The sequence below is a fragment of the Ceratotherium simum genome, chromosome 9, assembly GCF_057802395.1.
Source record: "Ceratotherium simum simum isolate JZ-2026a chromosome 9, ASM5780239v1, whole genome shotgun sequence".
Taxonomy (NCBI): Eukaryota; Metazoa; Chordata; class Mammalia; order Perissodactyla; family Rhinocerotidae; genus Ceratotherium; species Ceratotherium simum.
In genome coordinates this window covers 72,446,854-72,472,137 of record NC_141908.1, presented here as the reverse complement: position 1 = coordinate 72,472,137, position 25,284 = coordinate 72,446,854, and the positions used below count along the sequence as shown (strand labels likewise).

Below are 25,284 nucleotides of genomic sequence, written 5' to 3'. Positions count from 1 at the left end.
TAATTCAATGGAGTAGATATATTCCAAACAGAATATTTTTTAAAAAATCAATAACCACTGAGAACAAAATAAGTGGGTAGTAATTCTAGTCAACCAGTAAATGGAAGCAAAACAAAACAAAATGAAACAAAAAACTTGGAATGACTTTAACAATGCATAATGCAAAAATGACAAAACTTCACAGAAAAACAAAAGAAAACTAAGACATTGCTTTTTCACTGTAGGAAACTAAATGTAAAAATGTCAACTCTTTCAAAAATAAATGTTTTAGAAATAATTCTTAAGTTAACTTAGAAGAAAGAAAGTAAAAGAGGCAATAAAAATTCGGAAGAGTGAGTTTGGCATTAACTGGAATAAGTTCTGGAATAAATTCTAATATATGTAAGCCTTTAACGCACTAGAAAGTAAGCATTATAACCCAATGGAAAAACAATAGGCCATTCAGCAAATGGTGTTGGGAACATTTATTTTGTGGAAAAATATATCGTCAGAGGCTCACCTCACACCAAAGTGTGCTCCAGATGAATTAGAGAATCAAATATGAGAGAAAAAAAGAGAAGACATAAATGCTAAAAGAAAACATAGGGAAATAACAAAGTTGCCTTTGGTGGGAAAGGACTTTCTAAGAAAATACACAATGGAAAAAATAAAAAAGGAAAAGATTAAGAGATATGACTGTAAAAGTTTATAACTTAAGCCAAGAAATATTATATAAAAGAAACTTAAGAGAATATCAAGCAATCACAATTTATGGAATTTATTTGTATCCCAATTTTGGCAATCAAACTGTAATCAAAATATTTTAAGACAATAGGAAAATGTATTCTCTGCTTTGATATTTGATGAACTTGTGAATTATTGATAATTTTTTAGGGTGGGGCAACTTCTAAAGAAGAGTCTTTACCTTTCAGAGATACTTACTCAAATATTTGCAGATGAGGTTTTGTGATGTCTGGGATTCGTTTGTATATAATCCAGGGTGAAATGAGGAACAAAGGCAACAAGATTGGCTGAATTTACAAAAGTATACTATTCTTCTTACTTTTGAAAAAGGTTTGAAAATTTCTACAACAAAAAGTTAAATTATAAAAATAAATATAAACAAATTTAAAAACAAGCAGACAACTGGGGGCGATATTTTCTACAATGTTAAAAAATACAAATAAAGTTTTAAAAATTAGCACATTGTGGTAATTAGTGCTGTTTGTTCCCTGATATCCATATATCCATTGCTTACTGTTAGCACCCCATGTATTTACCTGGGCAGATTGCAGTCAGAGTAAAGAAATAAATTTTCTAACTTCTATTGTGGTTGCACATAGTCATGTGACTGTGGTCTGCCTCTCAAGATGTTACTGGATGCCATTTGTGATTCCCAGGAAATATTCTTAAAAGATGTTTCTTCCTTTTCTGTTTATTCTTTCTTTCTGATGGCTAGAACGTGATGTTGTTTGAAAGGCCGTTTTGGCCAGAGGTCAAAGCCATATGCCAAGAACGGTGAAGCAGCAAGAAGGGGAAACTTGGCACTCTGACGGTTTAGACACACTGTCCTTCCAGCCCTGGACTGGTTACCTCAGAGTCCTCTTTATGTGAGATAGACATTCCTTCTTGTTCGTGTCACTACTGTTTTGGGGTTTTTATCACTTACGACTGAACCTAATTGTAAATAACATACCCCACAATAGGAAAATGGGCAAATATATTAACATACAGTTTCCAGAAGAAAAAATATAATTAGCAAACAGCACCTAAAACATCAAGCCCAAAATACAAATTTTAACAATATTTTTTTTACCCATCAAATTGTGAAAGTCATGAATATAGTAGTTAATGCTGGCAGTGTCACACAGTGGTTGAGAGAGCCGCATAAAGAGCCTGATTGCTTAGTTCAAGTCCCTGCTTTGTCATTTACTAGCCGATTTAACTGAACAATTTCCTTCAATTACCTGGCCTCTGTTTCCTCGTCTGTAAAATTGGGATAATAATAGTCCATGCTTTTTAAAGTCCTGAGGATGATGAGAAGATACAATGCCAGCATGGTGCCTAGTGTTTGTAAGCACAGTGATGTTATATAAAAACAGGTTTTAAAACAAACAAAAAAGTGAGTATTCATTGCAGCTCTGAAATCTCTACAGCCATTCAGGAAAGTAATTTGGTGATATAAATAGCCTTTAAAATGTTCATGACTGTTGGCTATTAATTGTACTTCTAGGACTCCAGCCTGGTTAAGTAATCAGAGATGAACACAAGGGTTTATTCAAAAAGATGTTCACTGCAGCATTATTAACAGAGGAAAAATGGAAGCAATCTGCATAATAGAAGACTAATGTATTTAATACATTATGATGCACTCATATTATTTAACCATGAAAAATAATTATTTTATTCAAGCAGAAAATTAAAATGAGTTTAGGGCTGGCCCCATGGCTTAGCGGTTAAGTGCACACACTCCGCTACTGGCGGCCCAGGTTCGGATCCCGGGTGCGCACTGACGCACTGCTTCTCCGGCCATGCTGAGGCCGCATCCCACATACAGCAACTAGAAGGATGTGCAACTATGACATACAACTATCTACTGGGGCTTTGGGGAAAAAAAAGGAGGAGGATTGGCAATAGATGTTAGCTCAGAGCCAGTCTTCCTCAGCAAAAAGAGGAGGATTAGCATGGATGTTAGCTCAGGGCTGATCTTCCTCACAGAAAAAAAAAAAAAATGAGTTTAAAAATCATCTGACATGCTTGCTTTGGTTAATTAAGATCTCAGCAGTGAAGGAAATTGACAAGACAATTTTAGGAATTCATTTGGCCAGGAGTAACCTGTGGAAAGGAGCAGAATATGTCTGTACTTTCATTGCATTAGGGATCCAAATACCCGTCATCCAATGCCCTGAGCTCCTTCCTTCCCATCAAGATTGCACACCAGTCCCTTGAGGGACTCCTACAAAACTCCATGATTCAAGTTGGCTGTGATAGCACTCCAAACACCAAAATGTAAGACTTTAATTTGGCAAATGTATTGAGAACCTTAACAATGTCATTGATCTTTGATCCAGGGATTCCCTTTCTAGAACACTATCATAAGAAAATATTCTGAAGCACAAAGTTTTTGTATACAGTGCTATTTATAATATTGAGAACAGGAAACAATAAAAATATGAAATAATAGAGCACTGGTTAAAAAAATTTAGGGAACATTGATATGATAGACTATTATGCAGTAATTAAAGGCATGTTTATTAGTTTTTAATAAAATGGGGAAATACTTATGCTATAATGTCTAGCAAAAGAATTAGGATGCAAAATTAGATATATTGTTTAGTCTCAACTGTGTATAGAAAAAGATGAATAAAAAATATTGAAGAGAAAAATATAATTTATTCAACAAATAATTATCATACATATATTGTTTTGTGTCATTTTTCTATCAACTTATTTATGGTATGAGTCAATTATGTAAAATATTTAGGGAGAGGGAGAGAGAGAAGATTAAGAAAATCTAACTAGAGGTAGTTTTCCCTTCAGTTAAAAGATAAAGTGAAGTGTATCAAAAATTTTAAGAGTTTATTTGAGTAAAAATCTATTAGAATCAGGCAGTGCCAAACTGGAGGTGGTTAGGAGTGCTCAGCCAACAGGAGCCAGGAGAAAGACTTATAGGGAGAAAGCGAAGAGTGGAAGCAAAGGAAGGAAACAGGTTGGCAGCAGCATAAAGCCTAGTTGGCTGTGATTGGTTGTCCTTAGCATTTTGATTCCATAACCTTGAGGCATTTACAGGCTTAGATTTTGGTTTGCTGATGTAGCTACCACGGCATTAGAGCCACCTCAGTCTAGCGGCCTCCTTGTTTCGTTAATTTAACATTTGTTTATTCTTTCCTATATTTTCCACATGTCCTACAAGAAGCATGAGTTACTTTTATAATTGAAAATATAGTAACCATTTAAATAACTACAACTGGAAATGCTTTTTCTCTGGTGTCTCAGACGGATATACTTCACTGCCATCATACTTGGGCATACAATGAATCCCAGACCAGGTGGGGAGCCCTGAGCAGGACTATGGCTAAGGAGTATGAAAGCAGGCAGGGTGACCAGACAGACCCACCAATTAAGACCTTCCCACAGTCATCCAATTATTTTTATGGCATCATTTCCTTATACTCAGAAGACAAAAATAATTTTATAGGTAGCTAGGAACAGCAGCAATCTAGAAGGCTGAAAGAATTGGAGGGTTGAAGGTTTATAGTCAATATTTAAACTAACGTGGAATCTTTTTCTGATTTTACTGCAGTGTTGCTTGAAAATGTTGGAGAAGAATTAGATCCGATCCTGGAACCTCTTCTACTAAAGCAGACCTTTAAGCAAGGTGGGAGTACATGTATCCGACTCGGGGATTCCACCATTGAGTATGCACCAGACTTCCGCTTCTATATTACCACCAAGCTAAGAAATCCTCATTATCTTCCCGAAACATCAGTAAAGGCCAGTATCTAAAATGAATGTTTCTTTATCAAATTTTATCATTAATGACTGCATTTTCCTCCTGAGCCGTAAGAAGAACAGGTCTTCCTAAGAAAAATGGATTTTGTCCTTGCATTTCCTGAAATTACTATGATAATTTCCAAATGTTGCTTTTGTGTGTGCATGTAAGTAATAAAAGAGCCTTCAGTGTGCAGTGAAAAAAGACCATGAGAATCTAATTTTTACAATTGATATTATTCTTAGATTTTCATTGTTAAAAATAGATGACATATATGCAAATTCTTTCTTTGTAATAAATGATAATATGCTAATTCTTGGAATTGGAATTTATGAACAGAACTCCATTCTTCTTTCTCAGAATAAGGTTGCTGCTATCTGATTTTATATAATTACTTGAAAGAACCATTTTCGATGACTGGTTCTTTTAAAATACTAAAAATCCCTTTAAAGAATAAAGTTAGTTGAAAGTTTTAGTCAATGACTAAAATGACTTGAAACGTTGATCTGCAACTGAGTCCTGAAGGTTGTTCTATTTTTTTATTCCCAATTCTTAGTCTTTGTTGGCACTCAATAAATGTTTGTGAAACAAGCAAAATGAGTGAGTGAGGGAGGAAGGGATAGCTTTCATTTACAGAAGCTAGCAGGAGAGGACATTAAGAAATATTGATTCAGATTTTGAAAGTTACATATAGAGACAAGATTTATCCAGGGAGTTTAAACACTGTCCTTTATTGGAGATTTTTAAATTAACATAGACATCTGTCTGCAGAGAGGCAGAGGAAGCGCTAAGATGATGTAATTCATTCCCTTCAAGATGAATGAACATGGTCCCTGCTCTCAAGAGGTTTACATTGTAAATGATGTGTGGGTAAAGTGACCTTACTTATGACTAGGAAGACAGAGGGGAGCTCAGAGTTAGGCACACACCTTAGACTGGACATTCAGGGGTGCAGGAAAGACTAGGGGAAGGTGGGGCGTCCCTTGAGCTTAGTTTTAAAAACACAATGTTAAAATATGGAAATCCTTGGCCACTGTTTTTAATTAATTAAAATACAATATGTTGTCTAAACATCTAAAAGTTGTGTATCTATATACCTATTGGGAAAGGCAGTATCCAGTAGTAGTTAAGAGCGTGGATTCTGTAGCCAGACGATCTCGGTTCGTATCCCAGCTCTATCACTTGCCAGTCGTGTGACAGTGGCGGTGTCATCTAACGTCTTTGTGCCTCAATTCCCTAGTTTGTGTGGGAATAATAAACACCTCTATCTCATAGTGTGATGTGAAGACTAAATAAATTAATCTATGTAAAATGTTTAGAATAACCCAGCACATAGTGTTATACGAGTGTTAACTATTAGCATCATTATTAACTTTTAAATATAAGCGAAAAAGAATGAAACATAAAAGAAAATGATAAAATCCCAAAGCTGTGTTACGAAAAAAATTTTTTTTAAATAAATGACATGGAAAACCTTTTTTGCTTTTCAATAAAATCTATGAAAATATCACAAATAACATAATTCTTTGTTCACTAATAACTAGTTATAGTAGAAGTCATAAACCGCTGTGGGGAGGAAACTGATCTATGATTCAGTATCGAAATCCTTCAGATTCCTGGAGGGTCTGGCTGCTTCGTTATTTTTAATTGCTGGGATTGATTAAACAGGGATTAGAAAACATGGTGAGGCAGTTACTTGCTTTCATTTATAAATTAAAATACTTCTTCTTGACCCTATTTTTAGGATCTTTTATGTACCTTTGCTTTAAAAAGCCCCCAAGGGGTGATATCATGCTGCTATTATGCTTTAGACTCTAAATGAAAATAAAATTATGAAACCATATTTGTATGATTTTAAATGTTTATTTGTGAGCGAGTGGCTAGATTTGCAAAATGTTGACCTTGAAGGATGGAGCAATAATGGCACATGAATGAATACCTCTTTGTATCTGAATACAATGAGGTGCAAGTCGTAAAACATGCGTTTCACTAACACTGGGACTGTAGTCTTGGGATTAGAGCAAATGTAACCTGTGCGCTTGGCTTCTTGTGCCAACAGGGAGAATCTCTTGAAAGCTTTAATTATAATTTTCCCATGAATAAATGCCAAAGCAGTAGAGAATTACATAACAACATTTAATGAGTTTTTTGAATTGCTCAATTTCAAGAATTGTTTATTATCTCATCTAAATTTACGATTATGCTGCTGTAATCTATACGTGGTGGCATCCCAGGCCCGCCACGGGGCAGGTGAGGGGGGCGAGTCGAGCCCAGAGGACAGCACCAGGAGAAGGTACCCGGGTTTGGGCGGAGGAGGGAGTCGCCTTCCTGGGGTTGCCAGACGAAGCTGTTTTACACTTCCTGATCACAGCTAGGAAATTGTCTTACAAAAACAAAATTTCTCTGTTCCTGCAGAAGAAATATTCTCTTACTAGGAAAGGCAGGGAAACACAAGGTCTCCCAGTCAGCAGCCAGAGCTGAAGCCCAGGTGGACGCTTCATGGTCAGTGTGTACAGGGTCCCACAGCCAGCTCAGCGTAGCTAAAACGAAAGGCACGTGAAAGGCAGGAGTGGGAGGTCGTGCTCAAGACATGGTGCAGACCTTAACTCAAGACAGGAGGGCAGGCAGACAGCAAAATAGCTGTTAGAAAAAGGGGAGGGTGTTTCAAATTCACCCAAGGTCAAGTAAGTGTTTATTAGCTTACCGGTTCACTGGTAACCAGAGCCAGCAAGTTTCTATAGTTTATTTTGTGAACATTGATGGGTGTGCGGAGGCCGGGTAAAAGCGGATTGTAGAGGGCTGAAGAATGAAATGAGGTGGAGACACAAGGCATATATAAATCACATTTTCAACAAGCAGGCACAAAGAGAGATTGTGTGCCTTCAATGAAGACACAATGAGAGATGGTTCCATAGCTGAAAGGGATTGTGAGAGCAAGAGAATGATTTATTTGTTTGTTGTTCGCTTTTTAAAAGGAGAGACCTGAGCATGATTACTTTCTCACTCATGTGAACGAACCAAGAGAGGGGGAGTTTTAAGACGTAGGCAACCAAGGGAGACCTGCTGGTAAGAACCATTAGGTACCGGGATGAGGCGTTTATTAGCAGACTGCGTCTTGATGGACACCATTGACGTGTACATTCCTTAGTTCACAATAGTGGCTCATGATTATGCTGTAAATACCATATTGTAATATGATTATATTATGAGATGCAATATGATGATCAGATTGTAAATAACACATATACTTTTCTCATGACAAGTAATCACAGTGTTCTTTTTTCTCTTATTCACTCTCTGAGATTTCCTTTATTTTTTGACACGACTAGGATCCTTAAGATATAAATCAGCTAGTCCAGCCGCTATGAAGGATGGCTTCCAACCTGATTCTAATTGGTTTGGGGATTAAATAGTTGTCAGAAATTGGACCAGTTTGAAATAAGAATAAATTGATCACCAAACAAAACCCTTTGAAGTATTACATTTATGACTATGAGAAACCTTAGTGGGTTTTTAAGCCCCAATCAAGCTTGCCTATATCTTTAATCAGAGTCTCTACAAATTCTACTTTTCACACATACTACTGTAGGAAATAGAGTAAGGTCAGAACTTGAAGCATATGAGCACAGGCTTTCTTGATAGAAATAATGATGTGATTTTTGTATATTTGTTCATTTATAGGTAACACTATTAAACTTCATGATAACTTCTGAGGGAATGCAAGATCAGCTTTTGGGAATTGTGGTGGCACGAGAGAGGCCTGACCTTGAAGAAGAGAAGCAAGCCTTAATATCACAAGGAGCTGAAAACAAAAGGTTTTAAATGTTATAAAACACAGAATTATTTCAGTCATTTCAAGATCACTTAGAATGAATTAAAGTACATTTGAAAGATCTGTTTTGGGCCAGCCCTGGTGGCCTAGTGATTAAGTTCAGCGTGCTCTGCTTTGGCGGCCCTGGTTCAGTTCGTGGGCACAGACCTACACCACTTGTCTATCAGTGGCCATGCTGTGGAGGTGGCTCACATACAAAACAGAGGAAGTTGGCAACAGATGTTAGCTCAGGGTGAATCTTCCTCAGCAAAAAAATTAAATAAATAAAATAAAAATTAAAGGTCTATTTTTTTAGATTTAATAAACTGGGAAGATTTAAGAGGAAAATGTAAGGTATTACAATGCCTCTATGTAAATTTGGAAAATTGCATTATACCATGTATTTTTGCATGCAAGTTCTTAGGCTCTGGAAGACCTAGAAGGTTTGCCACAAGTCAAGGCAATGTATTTTCAACTATTCAACAAAGTTGTAACGCTGAAGTTTTAGTATTCATTATGTAACCGAGGTTACCTGTTTTCACTGGAGCACAAGCTGAATGAATATGTTGCATCCCACTTTCTGCTCATTATATCTATATAGTAGGTAGAAAGGGTAAAGCTCTATAAGTCATGAAAAGTTTCAGAAAACAAATGGAGTAATTTATTCTTTCTGTTCACTCGGGCCTGAGATGCTTGATGGCAGAGTAGATTGGCTTACCGTCTCTCTCTCTAGTTACCACGTAAATGATCATTAGAAAGAGAAGCAGAGCAGCAAGACCTCTCTTTTTGACATTTTGCAAGATAAGAAATTAATTATACAGCATCACTGTTCCGTATATTTGTCACAATGTGATGCGTTTCTTTAGGTTACAAGCTCTTTGTTTCTTATAAAAGAATGTACATGTGAAGTGATTTTAGATTTCTTTTTCTTCTGAGAAAATTGTGTTTTATTCCAGGCAGTTAAAAGAAATAGAAGACAAGATTTTAGAAGTTCTTTCATCTTCGGAAGGCAATATATTAGAAGATGAAACTGCTATTAAGATATTATCTTCCTCCAAGGCTTTGGCTAATGAGATTTCTCAAAAGCAGGAAGTAGCGGAAGAGACAGAGAAAAAGATTGATACCACCCGCATGGGCTATCGTCCTATTGCCGTCCATTCCACCATCCTGTTTTTCTCTATTGCTGATTTAGCTAACATTGAGCCCATGTACCAATACTCACTGACTTGGTTTATTAACCTTTTCATCCTGTCTATTGAAAATTCAGAGAAGTCAGAAATTTTAGCAAAAAGGTATGTAAATGAAATACTAATTAATACTAATACTAACTAATTAATGCATGAAAATTAAATAGTAGTTGGTGGCTTTCATCGTTGTTTCAGAATGGTGTGAGCATTACAGTCACATAGCTAAAATGAACTTGATTAATCATTGTACCAGAAATAAATTTGAGAGTTGGAAATTGAACAGATGTGACCAAATTCAGGCTGCCAGGAAACTGTTTACAGAGCTACAGGATTATACTGTAATTCTAAAAACAGGAAACATTTACCTCTGTGTATCATTTGCAAAATGTGTTTATGATTGGAGGTATGGAAAGAGTGATTAATACCCCTAAAAGACATGACTCTTGCCCTGTGTAAGCTTGCATTACAAAAGTTACAAATTCACATTTTGATATACACATATAAAAAATTTGTCAAGTAACAGAGTTAAAAAATACTCTGTTGCAATTGTTATTGTTATTTACGTAAAATAACTTATTTTACTGTTGGCTCTTACAAAAAGTAATGGAATTAAGACTTTACTTAATAGTAAGTCTGAGAGAATAAAGTTTCATTTTATTTGTTATCAGTGAGAAATTTTAGATTCGTATTAAAACATGTTTTTAATAGAGTCTAACATGAAATTACTTCTTGAACAAAGAAAATAATTAATTGCAACCTTTGCCCTTTATAATGTTATTGATCAATATGGATCTAGATACTTCAGTTTCTTGACTGTTTGTACCCACAAAGGAAACTCAATACTTATCACAGTTAAGAATTATATTTTAGAAATCCAAAATGCTAATCTTTTGAAATCTGAATCGAATTCCTTTCATTTATCATAATTTTACTAAATTTTGAATATTCTTAGACTGAGCAGTTTTTTCTCAGTATCATTCATTATTTTAAGCTTGACTATGAGACTGGTAAAAGTGTAAGACCAACACTTGGCTTAGCAAACAATTTTTCAGACGTGTGCTATAAGAAAGGGAAGAGAGGGAGGGAGGGGGTCTCTTTAGGGAAGAAAGGCATGATGGTAGAGTGTAAAGTTTGTTTTTATATTATAGTATTTGAAAATGTTTAGTTTATTTCTCTATTTCTTCCAGTGTCTGAAATTTTCAAGGTTAGCAGGGATTACTGAAATACAGAAAACAAAATTTTAAGTGACCTGTCTTAGAAAAGTTCCCAGCTGTTTGCATTATGTTAGTTAATTGAACAAGCATGTCTGGTTTTCACACTAGATTCTGAGTTTCCTGAGGCAAGGATTTTTGTTTTAATATTCCCAGAACTTATCACAGTGCCAATCACGTGAAGCCACACAGTCAATGACGTTCTGCTTTTCACTGCAGTTCTTAATTTCTACCTTGGTTAAAGCAATAACCACCAGAACGTTATCATCTTAACTAGTTTAAAATCAAGGTATTTGCTGGAGTCTAGAGGAGAACATTTCTTTGCTCTGTCACTTACAGACATATTTTGTGTACAAGATTTAAAAATTAGAACAATTTTATGCTTTAAAAATGATTGGTTCCTTTATTATCTCTTGTTATATCAAATTAGAACTCACCCACAGATATGACATTGTTTCTTCATAACTGTGGTAGAATCCCTTACAATTTATAGAAAATCAAATCCTTTTACCCAGCTGTGACTGGGATGAAATCTAGAAAACAAAATATGCCTTTTACTTTTTAATTAAAATCCTTTAATTTAGAAACAATGAAAATCATTTTTGTGACTACAGTGATCCTAAAAGTATAATTCTGGAACCAAAGAGTAAGTAGAGAAAATGTTCTTGAAAACTTTCATTGAAGTTATTAATATACATACAGAAACATGCAGAAATCAGAAGTATTTACTCAATGAATTTTCATTAAGCGAGCATACCTGTGTAACTAGCACCCAGATCAAGACATAGAACATTATCAACAGCCTGGAAACCCCACTTCGTGTCCCCTTCTAGTGACTAACCTTCTCCCCCAAGGTAATCACTGTCCTGATGTCCAACGCCATAGGTTAGTTTCACCTGTTTGAGATCGTCATATAAATGGAATCACACAGTATGTGCTCTTTTGTGTTGGCATCTTGCACTCAACATTGTGTTTGTGAAATTCATATTGTTTCGTGCAATGGTTTATTCCCTCTCATTGATAAATAGTATTCCATTGTGCTAGTACATTGTTGAGGAAGTCTAAAAGCAAAATTATCTCTCAAAGCCAGAAATTTTCTCCACAAAGGTAGTAGAGAAAGAAAATATTTGTATTATTGACTAATCATTAAACCAGAATGTGAGGCAAATCACAGGCAATCGACTAGGAGATTCAGAGACAGAAATCTCACCCTAACTGTATCTGCTAATGGAGGTGACCATCTGTTAGCAAACTGGTTTTATCCAGAGGAAACACAAACATCTCTCATCTTTATGTCAGGAGGTAGTTTTGCAACTTGGAGCCAGGTCCCCACTGAGGTTAGGCTCCTACCCTCCCACAGAAACTGGGAGAGAGGGGCGCTATCTCCCCTGGCATTTATGTTTCAAAGAGATGGCTCCCAGGGCATTGAGAAAGACAGTCTTGAGCCATAAAGTTGACAAAAGACCCAGCTAGTTTTCAAAATGATTTATATATATTTCAGAGAGAGAAGAAAGTACTTATAATTTTAAGTTTTCAAAAGTAAATGCTCTAAGAAAAAGAGGGGAGAGAAATCTCTTTCCTTATTTTCAATAGGGAAAATTAAGCCTCTTATTTTTATTTTATTTTATTTTTTTTTATAATTTTATTTATTTATTTTTTCCCCCCAAAGCCCCAGTAGATAGTTGTATGTCATAGTTGCACGTCCTTCTAGTTGCTGTACGTGGGACGCGGCCTCAGCATGGCCAGAGAAGCAGAGTGTCGGTGCGCGCCTGGGATCCGAACCTGGGTCGCCAGCAGCGGAGCTCGCTCACTTAACCGCTAAGCCATGGGGCCGGCCCGTGCCTCTTATTTTTAACTTTTATTTGTCCTTACACTGTACCACAAATTATTTGTTCATTCTACTGTTGAGGACATTTGGGTAGCTTCCATTTTGGGGCTATTATAAAATTTTGCTGCCTTGAACATTCTTGTACTTGGCTTTTGTACACATTTCTAGTAGGTACACATCCAGGAGTAGAATTGATGATCACAGAGTACGCATATGTTCCGTTTCAGTAAATACTGCCAAATAGAATTCCCAAGTGGCTACAGCAAAAGAGAATCTTTTAGCCAGTCTTGTTTAATCTTTTTATTTCCTTCTTTCGTAAAAGAAGAGTTTCCAGTTAAGAAGCTAGTTCCCATTTCAGAAAATAAGATGGAATGAGTTCTAATAAGAATCATTTGTTTATCTGTGAATCATTGATAAACATCAGATAACCTGTAGACTTTAATCAGCTATTAGACTATAGCTATACCAAGGGCATAGAAAGCATGTAACTATTAACACCAGACTACTGAATTGTTTTAGAATCTTAATATTGGTCTAAAATTATCTCTCATATCCTTTACTCAGAGTTAAAAAGGTATTTCATTTTTGTTTGTCTTCCGATGGTGATTATCCATAATAATTATCCTTGAGCTATGACACCAAACATACATTATGTTATAACTACTGTGGTATATTCTGTGAAATAGCCTTAAAAATTTAAATCATCTGTTTTTTATAAAATTTTTAATGCATCAGAATTTATTATAGCAAAATAAATAAATAACTTTAGCAAAAAAAATACATAAGTACAGAAACAAAAATCTAATTAGGATATAGCTTTGTTACAGGGACCAAATGGAAATCTTGTGCTTTCTCTCTCTCTATCTCTAGGAAACACATGTAAGGACACACACACACACACACACACACACAGAGTTTTTTTCCTTCCACTAGGAAGGAAAAATCAAGATCATTTCCCCCATGTTATTAAATCCTCTTCTGAAACATAATTTTTAGTAGCTGCACACTATACCATTTTATGAATATACCATAATTTTCTCATTGTTAAGACTCGTAAGTAGTCTCCAGCTTTTGTATTATAAATAATGCTGCAGTAAATATAAATGTCCACATCATTGATTATTTCCTTAGGCTAGAAATCCAAAATTAGGACAAAAGTGTTCACTTCTTTCAGACTCCTGATATAAATTCCTTTCCTGAAAGGTTATTCAAATGTACACTTCCATTGGAGGAACGTGAATGATCTTATATCACTGTATCACACATCAGCATTGAGAGTGATAATTTTTATCGTCTTTTTCCCTGTAACAGTAATGAGACTGAACTTGAATTTCTAATATGATTGGCCCTTATAATTTTCACTTTGATCTTCCTATCTGCAAGAGGAAATTTGTCTTAAAGTGCAGAAATTTTTATTTTATTCTAGAAAGAGCAAATCTGAGTCACCCTGTATTAATTGTACAGTTACAGATGAGGCAAATTAAATGCCAGTGTGAAAAGACCATCTTTTAGCATAGAAATGGGGACAGGAATAGTATGATTATTTTAAATCTTCAAAGAATTCAACTATATTTCAGCAACTAGTTTCAAGGTCCTCTCTACCAAGCCCCTTTTCAGAGTTCTCAACTAGAAATATAATACATCAATTTGTTGTGATTCTCTTTATGAGAGTGCTGGCAGAGGTTAAAATAGTTAAAGAAATAGGCAGGTAGGAAAAAAAATAGAGCTAGGATGATCGATAGCCTAGGATATCCATCTGGAAATACCCAAAATATGGTTGTACTGGTAGGTTTTTTTTTTTCTAGACACATTTAGAAACACCAATGTAATTTTCTTAATCATAATCAAACTATGCTAATTTTTCCTTCGGATAAATTGATCTGCTTAGAGAGTTTGGGCCATTAATCCGTGTCAATCATTAGCTCTCTACAAATGTTTTTAGCCAGCTGTTTATTTCTATTATAACTATTATAACCTGTATAATATAAATATTTTTAAAATTTTTATTTTGATGATAGTTTCTTTCCCTTATGAGATAATTAAGTGAAAATGCTTAAGGTGTTATATTCATGTTAAGAATTATTATGAAGGCCCAGCCCTGTGGCCGAGTGGTTCAAGTTCTGTGCGCTCTGCTTCGGTGGCCTGGGTTCACCTGTTCAGGTCCCAGGCACAGACCTACTCCACTCACCAGCCATGCTGTGGTGGTGTCCCACATATAAAGTAGAGGAAGACTGGCACAGATGTTAGCTCAGGGCTAATCTTCCTCAGGAAAAAAAAAAAAGGAGTTATGAATACAGATCATACTTGTTAGCACTTACTAGAAAGTTGTTAGTTGCAAATATTGTAATTATCCATATGTCTTTGTTTCATCTGCATGGTAAATAAAAATGTAGTTTATCCAGCCTTGTGATTTCCCCAGCTTTTATGGATTTATGAGCAGAGTAACACACTACTATCTTAATTTAATAAAGGAGCTATTAATTTTCGTCTGTTCATTTAAAATATAATAGAGAACACTTGGAAGTATTTTGGAATAAGGAAGTCAAATTTTACCCCAAGAAATGTTTTATAGTTAAAAATGGTCCACAAACCTTTAAATGTAATAGATTAATAAATCACGTGTTGACTTTTCTAAAAGGAAGATTACGTTTTTAAAAAAAATCAGTTGACAGTAGAATGCAGTTCTACTGAAGTGTTCCTACATTGCGTAGCTCTCAAATTGGTGCACCCAGTTAATGAGGATCCTTGATTGTTTTGGGGGGTAATTAACCAGAAAACTTATTAGAAGAACATACATCTAAATGGTTTATAATAATTTTCCTTAAGAGCATTTTCTTTAAAGTATAATGCATTTTTATTAACTTACTTTTCTTTCTGTTGGCCCTTAGGCTTCAAATTCTCAAGGATCACTTTACTTATTCCCTCTATGTTAATGTCTGCCGGTCACTCTTTGAAAAGGATAAGCTCCTCTTTTCCTTTTGTCTGACTGTAAATCTGCTGCTACACGATCGTGCGGTCAGTACTGTTTTCATTTGTAGGGAAAAAAAACAAACCTGGATTAATATTGATTCATTAATTTAGTAATTTGTGTGGGAATATATAAAAAAGGCTTGTAATAGTTAATAATAATTATTATTATTATAGTTAAGACCAAGATGTCACAACTAGACTGAGTTTCACAAAGGTGAAAAATAAATTAAGCACAGACTTCATTATGTAACTATTACTTCAACTTTTGTATGTTTTAGTTTAAAATAAATTAGTTTCTGTTAGACTCTCATATAAGTAGGATTAGAAATTTACTAAATATATTGATATATTTACACCAACTATAACAGTATAAATGGTAATGTTTTTAAGAACTTGTGCAAGTTGGTCAAATCTAACTATTTGGGCTGAACAATACCTTTCATAAAGTTTTACTGTGTTTTAAATCTATTCATTTAAAATATAGGAAGCACTTTGAGAATGAAAAAGAAATGTTGTCTAAATTCACTATTTTATACACTTGTGTGTTTAAGATTTATTGATTTTATGTGGTGATGTATTTGTTGAATTCCGAAGAGGTGAAAGCTTCATTTTTGCATTTCTTGCAAAATTTCATAGCAGTACCTCTATATTTTATAGAAAATAACTGAAAACATAGCAGGTTGATGGCTGTCTGACTTCTGACAATTTTTAGACTCAATAGGACTCTAAGGCGTCATTTTGGAAAACGTATATTCAAATAGAATATATTCAGATTTTCATGTTTAGATTAGTAATTCTAGAGGAAAATTATGAAAAAGCAGCTATTTTGAAAACTGGTTTTAATGGATACATTGGTTTCTTATGGATAAATGTTGAGCTGTATCAGTAGCTATAGGATTTCATAGGTATCATACTTGATGAAACTTGAAATCAACAGTCAATCTTTTAAAATGGCTCTCAGTTTGCTATGTATATGATGAACTCGTTTCTGACCCTGTGCTGCTTTGTCTTCCGAAGATTAATAAAGCTGAGTGGAGATTTCTGCTAACTGGTGGCATTGGACTGGATAATCCTCATGCCAACCCTTGTACATGGCTGCCTCAAAAATCCTGGGATGAAATATGTCGACTGGATGATTTGCCTGCCTTCAAAACCATTCGTAGGGAGTTTATGAACCTAAAGGATGGGTGGAAAAAAGTATATGATAGTTTGGTATGTTTTTAACCCTCTTGCTTAGTCCAAAGTTTTTAAATGGAGAAAATAATATTAAATAATTTGTTCTTCTCTTTGAATAAAAGCAAGATTTAAGTATGTTTTAAACAACTGGTCAGATGTTAAAATCAAAGTTTTGATGTATATTATCCCCACCTTCTAAATTGGTTCTGTTTGAACTTCTTTTTGAATTCCTTGAAATGTGTGCAGATGCAAAAAAGCTGCATGGTCCTTTAAAAATATCCTTTTTGAATTTCTATGCCACGTTTTTATTTATGACCAATTTAGAGTTGAGTGGTCATAATAGCAGATGAGTTAAAATTTTACAAATCAGCTATTATTTAGATTTTCTGAAGGCAGTATACAAGCTAATAAATATTTTTGTCCTTTGAGGAGAGGGAAAAACTGATAGTTCTCAAATAATTTTCATGAGACCCTGTCTTGCTAATTGGAGACTATTATTGTTAACACACACCATGATACTCACAGTTTCCCTTCTGGAATACATGGAAATTGTTGCCTTCCTCAATTTTCTTTAGCACAAGAGCTAATGTTTTGCCAATTCCCAGTTCATTTTTTCCATTCCTTTGTTTCTACTCTCTTGATATTCTGCTCTCCTTGGGTTTAATATGCAAGAGCTCTGTTTGGAGGAGGAGAGGAAGAGCCAGATATGTGGAGAATGCTTTTTATTTGGTTACGTGTTTGCTGTATTATACATGATAGTAAGATTGTGTCTGCACATGAATTCACATGTTTTGGGCTGGATCTCTTTTGGATCTCTCCTTGTAAGTAATAAAAATATGTTTCCTAGAGACAAATATGTTTTAGAAATTTCACCCACTATGCTGAAGCATGGAGATTTCTGATCTGAGACACCACATAGCCTTCTCTGATGTTTCAAAGGTACAAATATCTCCTTTTTTCCTAAGGTTTGCCCCTCCTCCTGGGATCTTGATGCCTCTCTTCTTGTATATTTTTAATAGCTCTCTCTCTTCGCTTTACTCATACACATTCTCGAATATCCCTTTGTAAAGAAGATACAAAACAACTGTTCAAAACAAGAAATAACACAATAAATTTCAGTACAATGCCCTTCTTACTTTTTTTGTAATAAGTGTTTATTTTTATAAATATATGATGAGAGTAGTTGGTAGGTTTTTAAAATGCTTTTGGAGAAATAATGGGAAAAAAGCTCCATACGCACATTAATTTTTTTCATAATGGGGATCATTTTGTCTATTGGTTAGTAGTCATATTGACATTAACCTGCTTAATTCGTGTCCTAGTTTTGATTCCTTCATGGTGTTTTAAATTTTCTTTTCATTCCTTATTTCATAACTTTGCGCCAATCTAATAAAATTTACATTAACATTCCTGACTTCATTTAGTCATTACATGTTTTCTCTAAAAATTGGTTTATAAGTCAAAATACTGTTCTTTTTAGAAATAATCTCCAAAATAACACTGAATTATATCCACTGTAATTTTAGGAACCACACCATGAGGTTTTTCCTGACAATTGGGAAGATAGAGCAAATGAGTTTCAAAGGATGCTTATCATTCGTTGCTTGAGGCCAGACAAGGTAAAGGTGGGCTTTGAAAGCAGCTCAATAGTTCCAGTCTTTCCTCTCTCTACAGTCCAGCCAAACATGCATTTCCTTACGTAATCATAGGGGAGGACGAGGAGCCCAGGCGAAATAACCCCACTGCCGTCTAATGCAGCTATTTTTCAAAAAGTTTGTATATTTATTAAAATCACACTAAATTAGTAACTGACCAGATTATATTTTATAGTTTTATTTATTTTATGATTCTTCCTTTTAACTTATGCTTCCACAGTTCCTCACAATCTACTCCCTTTACATGCTATAATCTCTCTCTCTCTCTTTTTTTTTTTTTGGTGAGGAAGATTGTCTCTGAGCTAACATCTGTGCCAATCCTCCTCCATTTTTGTATATGGAATGCCACCACAGCATGGCTTGATGAGCGGTGTGTAGGTCCATGTCTGGGATCTGAACCCTCGAACCCTGGGCTGCCGAAGCAGAGCACGCAAACTTAACCGCTAAGCCACCGGGCCGGCCCCTGTAATCTCATTTTTATTCTTATTACTTTGATGAAATTAGTCAATGGTGTTAATATCAAGCTGATGTGCTAGATTTTTCTGGCTCCTTAAATGCTATTTTTATAAATAGTTCTTTGTTGGCCTTTGGAAAGCTAGTAGAGTGTTGTTTTTAAGACATTCATCATTGCTGACTACAAAGGAAAATGTCAATACTGCTAGTTTTAATTTCTTTAAATAGTAAATTATATAACCAGCAAATCAGCTGACCTGTCATGTCAGAAAATTTCAGTACTCGTTCACATCCTCATTTGTGTTATTATACTCTATTTAAAAAAAAAACTTTTCATGTAAGTATAATGACCTATATCCACAGAGATGCCCATATACTCTGAAAAATGTAGACATTAAGTGTGTTGGAAAAAAAATCCTAATTGTCCGTTATTACTACTCAAGTTAAAGTAATATATAATTATTTCAAAACTTACTGTACTCACAATTTGAGTCACTAAGGAATATAAGACAATACTTCCATCCTAACAAAAAAAAAGCAGAACTTAGATGGTGAAAGCAATACATTTTTTAAAATATATTTTATACACATCAGTGATAATATAGGGTACAGGCATTCTTTCCTCTGTAAGCTGTAGTCTGTTCAATGAACACGCAATTCTTGCTTGACTTGGCAGTACACTCTTAGCCAGGGCCCAAGTATCCATTAGGCACAGTGCCCAGGGCCCACGACACTTTTAGGGGTCCATGAAAATGTTTTAATTTCTTTTAAAACAGAGACTATAATCCAGTCTGTATTATATTTGTAATTATACCAAAACAATTGTAAAATGTAATTTTTAATATTTTTTTATGGCGGAGGGGACCCATGAAGTGCTCAGGGCCCTTGATGGTCATAATGCTGCCCTGTGCTTAGGTGCTGGAAGGAACTACAGTTCTTGAGGCATCATTGTTAAGTTGATGAAACATCCTCCCCCTTGGTAGCCCTTTTAGAAATGAATCTCCACTGAAACTTGAGTGTTAAGGCTCAGAAGTTTTCATTTCAAGTAATGAATATGAAAGAATATAAAATGCTTCAAACTCTTGCCTTATATGGCTTCCCCTTTTAAAAGCTTTTCATTAAAATTTTCAGATTTTCACTGTTTTCTAAGCTAGATAAAGACTGTTATACTAGAATGACTCTGCACGTACCCTGGACCTCTCCCCTCAATATCTGAAAAACAAAGAAACCGCTGTTCATGTTTTATGTTAAGTTCAATGAACAGTGATTAATGAGCCATTTCCTAATTGCAGCAGTTTCATCTGTAAATATCTTGTCCTCAGTTTTATGTTTGAAAAAATTTGACATTTTAATTTGAAAATACTTTGAGCTACCAAATAGATCAAATGTTTCTTTCCATATTTATTCTCTTTTTAAAGTGTATTTGAGAGAAGTGGGGAGTTAGATATTCAAGCTGAGGGGTTTTTGTTTGTTTTTAAATCAATTGAAGTTCAACTTACGGTTTCTTACTTCTCTCAGCTGCTCTGTCCAACACTCTAGCACCCTGTCGTGTAACGTTTTCCTGTATGTTTCCATATCACCTTGGATAGGTGGACGAGTGTAGACATTAATGCTACTCACCCATATTCCTGGTTCTCCTCTCCTGCGCACACTCAAGCGAGGGGACTGTGACCATACACTTTGTTTTGGCCAATACAACATGAGCAGAAGTGTCAGGGCAGAAGCATTTAACTGCCAGTGTGAGGTTCTCCAGGGCACTCTCCCTGCCATCAGAACTGTGGGATCATGTGTTGATATTTAACGGCCCTTAGGAAGCTAGAGTGCTTAGCCAGCACACGGACGGTTAGTTTCCTTTGCAGGGACAAGAAATAAGCTTTTGTTGTGTTAAGCCACTGAGATCCGGAAATTGGGCATAACTCAGTTTATCCCAAGTGATGCCATCGGCTGGTTAGCATTATCTATACTACCACACCCTAGTCCTTAATATAAAAATAACTACTGGTATGCTCTGACATTATCCAGCAACCTCAGACCCTTCAATCTTGCTGTTACCAGGTGCTCCAATTTCTAGTGGTGAATTGTTGATTTGGGAATCTATGTATTTTTAAATAATGTATGGCTTTATGCTTTTGAAAGAGTGGTTTCCCAAAGTAAAATGGTATAACACACGAGGGAAAAGAATAACACACGAGGGAAAAGAATAGCGCTATATGGAACTGATATTTGGGCTGCACCATCTAGATTTTATTTCTTTGTTGTCTCTAAGATATGAGATAATATATGTCCACCAGGAAGATCAGCAAATGCTTGATCTCTAGCTTACAGTATACTTTGTCAGCACAATTTTTTTTGTCTTCTTTCCATGCTCTCCCCTGAAAACCAACTGCACCCAGTGGTAAGAAGCCACAAACGCCAGGTTTTCTGATGCTCTAGTTTGGAAAAATGCAGCAGATGCTCCCTAAATCACCAGTAGGAAAAATGAGATGAGCTTGCACCTTCCTTTAGAATTTAACATTTTATAGTGTTTTATTGACAAAAGAAATGTATCAAATGGATAAATATTGGGGTGTGGAATGTTTTGAGTCCATTTACAAAATGTGGCTTCTGGCCACAGTTTTCTCCTTGTGAACTGTAAGCAAAAAGTAAGTTAATCAGCTTTCTTTTCAGCTTTCAATAAGAAACTTGTCAAATGTAAGTTAATATGTTTTTCTGAGCTCAGATAAATCCTATAGGAACTTGCAATAAATAGAAAAACATAAAGGAAAGACCACAAACTTCTTTCCTGCCTTGGGTAGATGGTTGCCTAAATTAGTCTGTAATTTTTGTTACTGACAGATTTCATTTCACAAACCTAATGCTGGCATAATCAGATTGCAGAAGCGAACCTAATGCTACTGCCTTACAAACTGAATAACTAGCACAGCTTAATTTACCTTGGGAGTTACAGTTCAGCTTGCTTGCTTGGGAGCAAGCAAGTCTTGTTCCGTTTTAACCTTAACAATGAAACACTGAATTCTGTGCTCCCTGCCATGTGAGCACCCCTAACTTGGTCCTCCAGCTCTAGCAGAAGAATCACTTCACACCAGCCATGTCTGCACGTGTGTGGTGGCCTGAACTGCTCTCAAAAGAGGGGCCATGTGTAAGTCACACTTAGGAAAAGTAAAACCTTGCACTTAAAAGCCACGTGTTTTCATTTTGTCTGTAAAACTATAATTTAGTGAAGAAGTCAGCCTTGGGAGGAAAGAGGTTATGAGAAAAAGTTTTGTTTTCTTTTGTTAGTTGTTTTTGTTAATCTAGTGAGAAAAGACCAGCTAAAGGAGAAGAGTAATGAGGAGAAGAGGAGGGGGCGAGGCTGGGATAGGCAGTTAGGATATTTTTAGTTTCCTGCAATAAGCTTGACATCTGTGCCCAATCAAAATGTCTGAACCATGAGATAACTGATCTAGAAATGAAATTCTATGTATAGGTGAATTTATCATTCTGTGACTTTTGTTTAGAATTTCTGTAATTAGAAGCCCACCCTCACAAAAGGAGGCATCCTGAGCTTTTCTCCGTTCATGCGTTCAATAGATATTTATTGCACACGAACAACATATGAGTCATTTTGTTAGGTAGGTCCTTGCCAACATGGCACTTATAAATCTGTTGTTATTCTTCCATACCTTTTCCATATTTGAATGAACCTAGAGAAATATTGGGGAGGGATTAAAAAATCTAATTTAAGCCCAGATATTCCTTCACTGTCTCTCGGCTCCCTGCCCTCATACCCTCAGTGACACCCACACATTCACACCAGGATTGACACTTTTTAAGGCATTGTGACATGTCAATGATTTTTACTTACACGCCTTGTGTGAATAGATGTTCCAGAGAATACACAATTAAAGTTTGGAAATACTTGTAACTTTTTCCTGGAGGAAAGGAGGAGACCATCTTTTTGAAATACTTGGCATCTGAAAATTGTTCCTGCAATTTGCTGCAAGTTCAGAAATGTTATTTGCTGGTGGAATTGCTGACCTAATTTGTGTGTACACACAATTCGATCTTTGGATACGAGCAAGTGTCTAGTCTGAGTGATTCTGGGGCCTTTAAAAACTTCTTTGTATTCTTGTCACTCTATTACTCCTCTTTCTGGGATATGTTTACACAATCTGTTAGGCTAGACACAGGGAGACTGGTTTGTTAAACCTGTCTGTATCACTTATTTGGCTCACACCTGAGGCATGATTAGCTGGGGCCATTGTCCAGCGATAACAGGTGTAGACCCTTCACCAGAAGGAAGGAGTGATGTGTCTGAGGCTGTACATCAGCTGCACTGATTAATACAATTCCGTTCCCACACTGATGCCTGATAGGGACCCCCAAGCCACAGAGTCCTGCTCTTTCTCAGACAGGCCCCCAGAAAATGCGTAGGTGTGCTACCAGAAATTTTATGCAATATAGTTTTGCCTGTTTCCCAGGAGAATGACTTGTTTCTCCTTCAAGTACTTTTCTTTGTCTTTCTTTCTGTTTTTTTTCCCAGCTATATCAATTCTTTCTTGATGGTATAGTATTGTATAAATCATATTAAAATTTCTGCTTTTGAGTTGTAGACTTTTGGAACATGGTCAGTGTTTTAAAATGTAAGTTAAAGAGTTAAGATTTCTTGAGCCAGCCCTGATGGCCTAGAGGTTAAAGTTCAGAGCACTCTGCTTCAGTGGCCTGGGTTGGTTCCTGGTGAGGAACCACACCACTTGTCTGTCAGTAGCCGTGCTGTGGCGGTGGCTCACGTAGAAGAACCAGAACAACTTACAACTATACACAACTATGTACCAGGGCTTTGGTGGGGGGAAAGGAAGGCAAAAGGAGGAAGACTGGCAACAGATGTTAGCTTAGGGCAAATCTTTTCCTGCAAAAAAAAAAAGAGTTAAGTTTTCTTATATTCTTCCTTCACTTTGTGTTGAATACCACTCACCTTTTGTTATTTAAATAATTTATAATTTTTTTCTATCTAAAAGACATTTCTATAAAGTGATGCCTTTGACTCTCCACCAACATTAATGATTGATTAACTAACTAAGCTAATGTAGCTAGAGTCCTTTGTTTTCAAACACCTTTGAATCTGAATTTTTTAAGGTTTTAGGCAGATTTTGAATATTCTTTCAAAGATATTCTTGTTCCTTTCTAGATTATTCCAATGCTGCAAGAATTTATCATCAACAGATTGGGGCGCATGTTCATTGAGCCACCCCCCTTCGACTTATCCAAGGCGTTTGCAGACAGTAACTGCTGCTCCCCGCTGATTTTCGTGCTCTCTCCTGGAGCGGACCCCATGGCTGCCCTTCTAAAATTTGCTGATGACCAGGTATCTTAAAATGGAGGAGGTTGTCTGATATTATTAAAATAAATAAATAGAGGATTTGCCAGCTAAACTTTTTTTAAAAAGCAATACTTGCTTATCCTAAGGGAGAAGAGAAAGGTCAAAATGTATCACTCACCTACCCCTTGAAACACTTGGGGCTCCAGAGGTTGACAGAGTCCCAAGAAAGTGATACTTAGATGGCAGCACAACAGTAAAAATAGCTCTTTATGCAAATTATAAAACAAGAATTTGGGTTTGGGGACACTTCCTTTTATTTTAGGGGAATGGGGAGGACTCTGGACCCTGGGGAGAACCTTCTCTGATCCTGCCCATTCTCATAATCTCTAGAGGGAGATCTTCTTGACTTTCCAGAATAATCATATATTACAGTCCCTTTGCCAGGTTAGAACATAGTCTAGTATTTATGTTTCTAGGTTTTAAAAATTATTCAAATGAATTTAGTGTAAATTTTCTTACATCATTCAACCCAGAACAGGAAAATAATAATAAACAGATGATTGGGCATTTTTGAGTTGATTTTTTTCCCTTTTGGTCTAATCAAAATAACATTTTATGGTAATAATACTGATATTTCTAAAATCACCACCACCACTTTTATTGAGTGCTTTATATACACTATTAATTTTGCTAGACCTTGTTATACACATTTTCTCTTTTAATTTTTACAGCAGTCCTGTGAGGTAAATGGTGGCATCTGCAGTTTACAGAGAGGGATACTAAAGCATGGAGAGGTTAAGTGGGCTCTCAAAGATAACATAGCTAATTGGTTGAAATATTCTTTACTAAGCCAATTTATATTTTAATACCCCATGTTTTTTGCATTGAGTGTAATTCTTAGATACCGGAGGATTGAATATGTAACATAGTACTCACCATTGGTTAAAGAAGTGCTGGAACATGGCTGTCATCATTGAAGGAGATGAGGTTGAGATCACGCAGGGCCTTGTAGGCTTCTTTAAGGACTTTGAGTAAGATGGGATGATGTGGTAGGGTTTTAAGCAATAAGGTGGCATGATCTGATCTGTAATTTATAAAGCTCATTCTAGCTAGAGTGAGGAGAATTGACCTGAGTGGTGCAACGTGGAAGCAGGGCACTGGTCAGAGGGGCTGTGGGAAGGCCAGGAAGAGCAGTGGTGGATGGGACTGTGGGTAGAGTGGAA

At 35.8% G+C, this 25,284-nt stretch overlaps 1 protein-coding gene across 1 annotated transcript in view; it reads left to right on the top strand.

Annotated features, from left to right (window-relative positions):
* The window catches only part of DNAH7 (dynein axonemal heavy chain 7), a 223,261-nt gene that overhangs the window by 162,767 nt on the left and 35,210 nt on the right, over positions 1 to 25,284 (top strand). Inside the window, exons 48-54 of the mRNA XM_014784701.2 lie at positions 4,283 to 4,473; positions 8,153 to 8,286; positions 9,239 to 9,574; positions 15,397 to 15,523; positions 16,496 to 16,690; positions 18,181 to 18,273; positions 23,930 to 24,106. Of these exons, the coding sequence (XP_014640187.2) occupies positions 4,283 to 4,473; positions 8,153 to 8,286; positions 9,239 to 9,574; positions 15,397 to 15,523; positions 16,496 to 16,690; positions 18,181 to 18,273; positions 23,930 to 24,106 (1,253 nt within the window). The remainder of the gene's footprint in view (positions 1 to 4,282; positions 4,474 to 8,152; positions 8,287 to 9,238; positions 9,575 to 15,396; positions 15,524 to 16,495; positions 16,691 to 18,180; positions 18,274 to 23,929; positions 24,107 to 25,284) is intronic.